We start from the raw sequence: 5017 nt of genomic DNA, 5'->3' as shown, positions 1-5017 counted from the left end.
AGGAATTGTGCTCCAGCCCCTTCGCTGCTGGGGCTCAGCAGCAGCTGCCCACACCCCTGCCTGGTGCAGGAGCGTTTTGGATGTCCGGTTGCATGCAGGCAGTGGTTTGAGGGGAGAAGCTGCTGTTTCTTCACCCGCAGTTTCCATACCTGGCAGACCAGGCCCTCTGCTTCACAGTTTGCTCTGTATCCCAAGGAGCTGTTGAATTTCCAATATTCTGGAAATAGGATGGCTGTGGAAGTGTGAGTGCTGCTTAATCAAGAGTAATTTAACTTCTGATGCAATTGTGGCTCTTCCTAGAGCCCCTCTCCTTCCCTCCCGCCTCCAGAGGAGCCGGCACCGTGGCTGTCACAAGCTTTGCTCTACCTGGCTTCGGTTGGGGTGTTACAAGAGTCACTGTCCAACACGTAATGTTAACTTTTGTCTGCGGTGGCTAATTTTCATCTCTCTGAAATGATTTTTCAGGATGCAGGCTACGCTGGATGAACTGCCTTCTGCGCTGGGGTCCAGCCCGCCTGCAAAGACATCTCACGCCTCGCAGAAAAGCAAGAAGGCAAAAGAGCTCTGCAAGCGCTCCGGAGATCAGATGATCATTGTGAGGTTCCCCTCGGGGCGTGCTGGGTCCTGGGGGTGACTTGGTGGTGAGGAAAGAAAGGAATACGTCTTGGGGCAAACCGCTGGGTAGATTTCCTTACCTGTAAACCTCAAACCAACCACACTGCAACTGTAACAGGGCAGGGATTAGCATGTTTAGCACTAGACTAAGACAGGGTAGCAGCTGGGAAAGAGGTTGTTGAGATTTCCCTGGGACTAGCGCGTTACTACGTTATGGAATTACATTGGTTTAAAATTCCAAAGAGATTTATGGAACATAATAAAGAACAAACAAACAAACAAAAAAAAACACAACAAAAAAAACCAAACAACCCAAAGGGGATCTCGGCCAAGTCAGCATGGATGCTAGGAGTGAATTTGGCTGGAGAAGTTTCCTTTCCCACGGCGTCCCGGCCCGCTGTGCGAGCCGAGCCAGCACAGCCCTGCAGCCACAGCGGCCAACGTCAGCGACCGAGAGCTGAGCCCAAGCGGAGCTCGCTCTGCCAACAGTAGGTCCCTCTTTGCTATCTGCCTTCCTGCTGTTGCCCTTCTGCGTGGAGTACTGATATTTTTGGAGCAGGAGGAGGCCAAACGGTGTTATATGTAGCCGTCACGCATAAGGGTTTCCAGAAAACACTCCCTCGGCCACGAGTCATTTTTTAGCAAACCATTTGTTCTCACTTGGTGACATGCAGACTTCTTCAAGCCTGTTTCCTGAGGGAGCGGGGCTTATGTGATCATTCTTGTCTGCTGATCTGCCCTTTCCAGCACCTTTTGAGTTATTTGGATGATTTCTGTCAGAGTTGAGACCTCACAGATGCAGGTTTTTGAAGCTGGTTCCCCGGGGAAGACGGATGAGTGCGAGGAAAGCCGCAGCACGTACCCAGGAGTCACGATGGTCACCCAGGGCCCACGAGAGACAGGCTGTGGGTGCTGTGACAGGAGGGGAAGCCCAGACTGGGACGTGGGGAAGGGAAAGTAGCTGCCGTAGCAGCCGGTGCAGGGAAATGAGTCCTTAGCAAACTAGGCTTTGCTTTACCTCAGCACTTAGCCATCTGCTTGCACAACTGGCATTTGGTTCCTTCTCTTCCCCTCCCTGTGCACTGATGAGATAAAAACGGGGTTATTTATCAATTACCCTTGGAAAGATTACACGGAATTTGCCTTTGGTGCGTTTTTTTGTGGCAGTCTTTTACATTGTTTCCTCTGAGGATGTTGCTTATCTCTTTCAAGGCTTGTCCCGTATAATGCATTCATTGTACCCCTGGATAATTTAATAGTTCAGAATATTCTGCAAATAAGCAAAAGCTTGTCCTCCCCTTCACAAATTCAAATGAAAACAAACACTTAAGTCTTTGATGCTTGTTACTAGAACCAATTCTCAACCTCATTCCTTAAATGAAATGTGGGTTTGAACAGCTCCAGAGTGCTTAACTGGCTTTGTGTCCCTCTAGGATGCCGGTCAGAAGCATTTTGGTGCCATCGTTTGCAAGTCGTGCGGCATGATCTACACGGCTGCGAGCCCGGAGGATGAAGCCCAGCACATCCAGCACCACGAGCGATTCCTGGAGGGGCTCAGATACATGGTGAGGGGCTGGCTGCCCGCGCAGCTCGGCCGAAGGTGGGGAAGGGGAGCGGGGTTCGGAAGTGGTGCGCGATCTCCAGGTACAGAGTCGAGACAGCTGCAGGCAGATGTTCTGTCATCCAGAGGGGAGGTTAAATGTGAGTTTGGCGGTTCCAGCAACTGTCTGCATTCATCAGTGTGATGGATGTGACTCGACTTTTTTCCTGAAAGCTGAAGGAATTCAGATTACAGCTGCATCTGCCAGAGTCCTCGCTGAATCACTTCCTCTCTCTTGCTAGACCACTAACTTGTTTGTTTGGGGTTTTTTTTATCCCCTCTGTGACAGGGTTGGAAGAAAGAACGAGTTGTGGCAGAGTTCTGGGATGGGAAAATTGTATTGATTCTTCCAAATGACCCAAAATACGCCGTCAAGAAGGTACATGTTTGTTTATTTTGGGGTTTATATTGTAGCTGAGCTTTCTCCTGGCTCAGCTCCCGGAACTACCTCAGCGTGCGATCGTACGTCGCACGGGGCACACGGGAGAGCTGAGAGGGGGGTTGTGGCAGCAAGCCGGGTTGCTGTGGACACCCACCCTGACACATCTGAACGCCCCTCCCTGTGCTGAAACCCTTGTTCTTACACCACCAGCATAACCCGATCCTTCCCGTCCCAAGGACTGGGGTGTGAGGCAAGAGGCGTAAAGATACGAGCGAGGGCCTGTTCCTTCGTGTTCTCTACCCAGTTAGAGCCTGATCTTGCGTAGGCAGAGGCTTATTTGGGGGAACAAGTCCCCATTCTGACAGGTTTCAGGCCAGAATGCGTGCGTTGTTTCCCAACACGCCTCTCCGGTTTTGTTTTCTTAGGCAGAAGACGTGCGAGAAATTGTAGATAATGAATTGGGATTTAAGCAAGTTTCTTTGAGCTGCCCAGCCAAGACTAAAATATACCTCTTTGTGTCCAACGAGAAGATGATTGTTGGGTGCTTAGTGGCTGAATCGATCAAGCAGGTATGTGTTATTAATTGGATGGGGGTGAAATTGCAGGCTAATAACTGCTGTTGGCGGATGCCAGCGCATGGGAAATCCTGGCTTAGCACAGGAAGGGGAACAAATAAAACTAAGGAAGTAAAAAAACAGACAAACAACCCACCCTAAAAACAAGAAGAAAAGTGAAATTAAGGAAAAGCTCGTGCTTCTGTCAAGGTGAGATGTTGCTGGTTGGGAGTAAGTTGAGTTTGCGCAGCTGATACTGCAGCCAGCTTCCATCTCACCCGGGTTTGGGTGCGGGTTTGTGTGGTGGCCTGCCTTGTCGGAGAGCAGAAGGCAGGGCTGGGAGCATGGGAAGGCGCTTCAACCCATCAGCAAGGAGCAGTTTCATCCTTTCGCTCATCCCTGCAGGCTTTCCGGGTGCTGTCTGAGCCAGGAACCGCACCGGCCCTCAGCCAGGACCCCCTGCAGCAGCACCGGGCCTGGCGCTGCTCCACAGAGCCGGAGCCCGCCATCTGCGGCGTCAGCAGGATCTGGGTGTTCGGCCCAAGGCGCAGGAAGGGCATTGCCCGGCGCATGGTGGACGTGGTCAGGTAGGGAGCAGCGGGATCGCGTCTGGGGGTTACTGGGGAGAAAACAATTCTTGCAGCAAAAAGTGCTTAGAAGGAGCTTATGGAAAGGGACAAGTTTGTATCATTAAGTGAGTCCAAAATCCTCACATCATAGTGGAAGGATATCAAGTGGGCAGTTCTTCCCGCAGAGGGTGGGGAGGCACTGGGACAGGTTGCCCAGAGAAGCTGTGGATGCCCCATCCCTGGATGTCTTCAAGGCCAGGCTGGATGAGGCTTGGAGCCACCTGGTCTAGTGCAAGGTGTCCCTGCCCATGGCAGGGGGGGTGGAACTAGATGATCTTTAAGGTCCTTTCCAACCCAAATCATTCTGTGATTCTATATTGTAGTGTACCTAATATGTAACATTTTTATGTAAAATCAGACACAAGTGTGGGCCAAGCTGCTCAGTGCTGGGTATGACTGGAACACAGAGCTACACAGGATGGACTTCCAAGAGTAACTCTGCTTATTGGGAAATAAAACACTTAAGTCGATGGGCCCAAACACTTGAATTTTTCCAGGCAGGGGAATTCCAAGCTTGAAGATCTTAGGCCAGACTTAAAAACTTCCCCTGGCCTATCAACGTGGACTGCCTTGAGGCCGAGCTTTGTAAGGCTGAGCTTAGGAGTCCAAGAGCTGGCAGTAGTGGGGATCTGTGTGTCACATCTGTAGCTACATGTTTCTCATACAGACACAAAATACACGAGTATCTGTGTATGGATTTTTACAATCCTATTGTGTCTGTCACCAAGATATTTAACTGAAACCTTCGGTTTCCACATAAAACTGTATCTGGAGGGTTTCTGCCTGTTTTCAGTCTTACATTATCCTTCTTGCTAATTTTAAAATCCCTCCCGCTTCCCGATGACACCGGAATTGGAGAGCAAAGGGGCACCCCACACTGAGCTGGTTTGAGTAACAGCTGCCTGCAGAGGAGGGCTGGAGGGAAACGGCCTCGGCAGCGTGGTTGCGGGGACGGGCCGTTGCGGCGCAGCGATAGCTCCGCGCTCTCTTTCAGGAGCACCTTCATGTACGGCTGCTACCTGAGCACCGAGGAGCTCGCCTTCTCCGACCCGACGCCGGACGGCAAGCTCTTCGCCTCCAAATACTGCCAAACCCCCAGCTTCCTCGTTTACAATTTTGTTTATAGCAACTGATTCGACTTGACTGTTACAAGTTGAGGTTTGTTTAAAGCATCTAAGGTAATTTTGATGTTTTAATTAACACTTAAGCGTTGCTACCGCGTTGAACGCTGTTTTTC

At 50.8% G+C, this 5017-nt stretch overlaps 1 protein-coding gene across 1 annotated transcript; it reads left to right on the top strand.

Moving 5' to 3' along the window:
- Nucleotides 1-465: 465 nt before the first annotated feature.
- ESCO2 (establishment of sister chromatid cohesion N-acetyltransferase 2) lies at nt 466-4913 on the top strand (the record flags this gene model as incomplete). Its single annotated transcript, XM_010155314.1, has 6 exons — nt 466-595; nt 2049-2180; nt 2505-2594; nt 3023-3166; nt 3557-3738; nt 4775-4913. Coding segments are annotated over 6 exons (817 nt in total), but the record flags the coding sequence as incomplete, so codon positions are not given.
- Nucleotides 4914-5017: the final 104 nt, after the last annotated feature.

Source organism: Eurypyga helias, unplaced genomic scaffold, assembly GCF_000690775.1.
Source record: "Eurypyga helias isolate BGI_N326 unplaced genomic scaffold, ASM69077v1 scaffold16227, whole genome shotgun sequence".
NCBI lineage: Eukaryota > Metazoa > Chordata > Aves > Eurypygiformes > Eurypygidae > Eurypyga > Eurypyga helias.
This window is presented reverse-complemented; position numbering and strand designations above follow the sequence as displayed.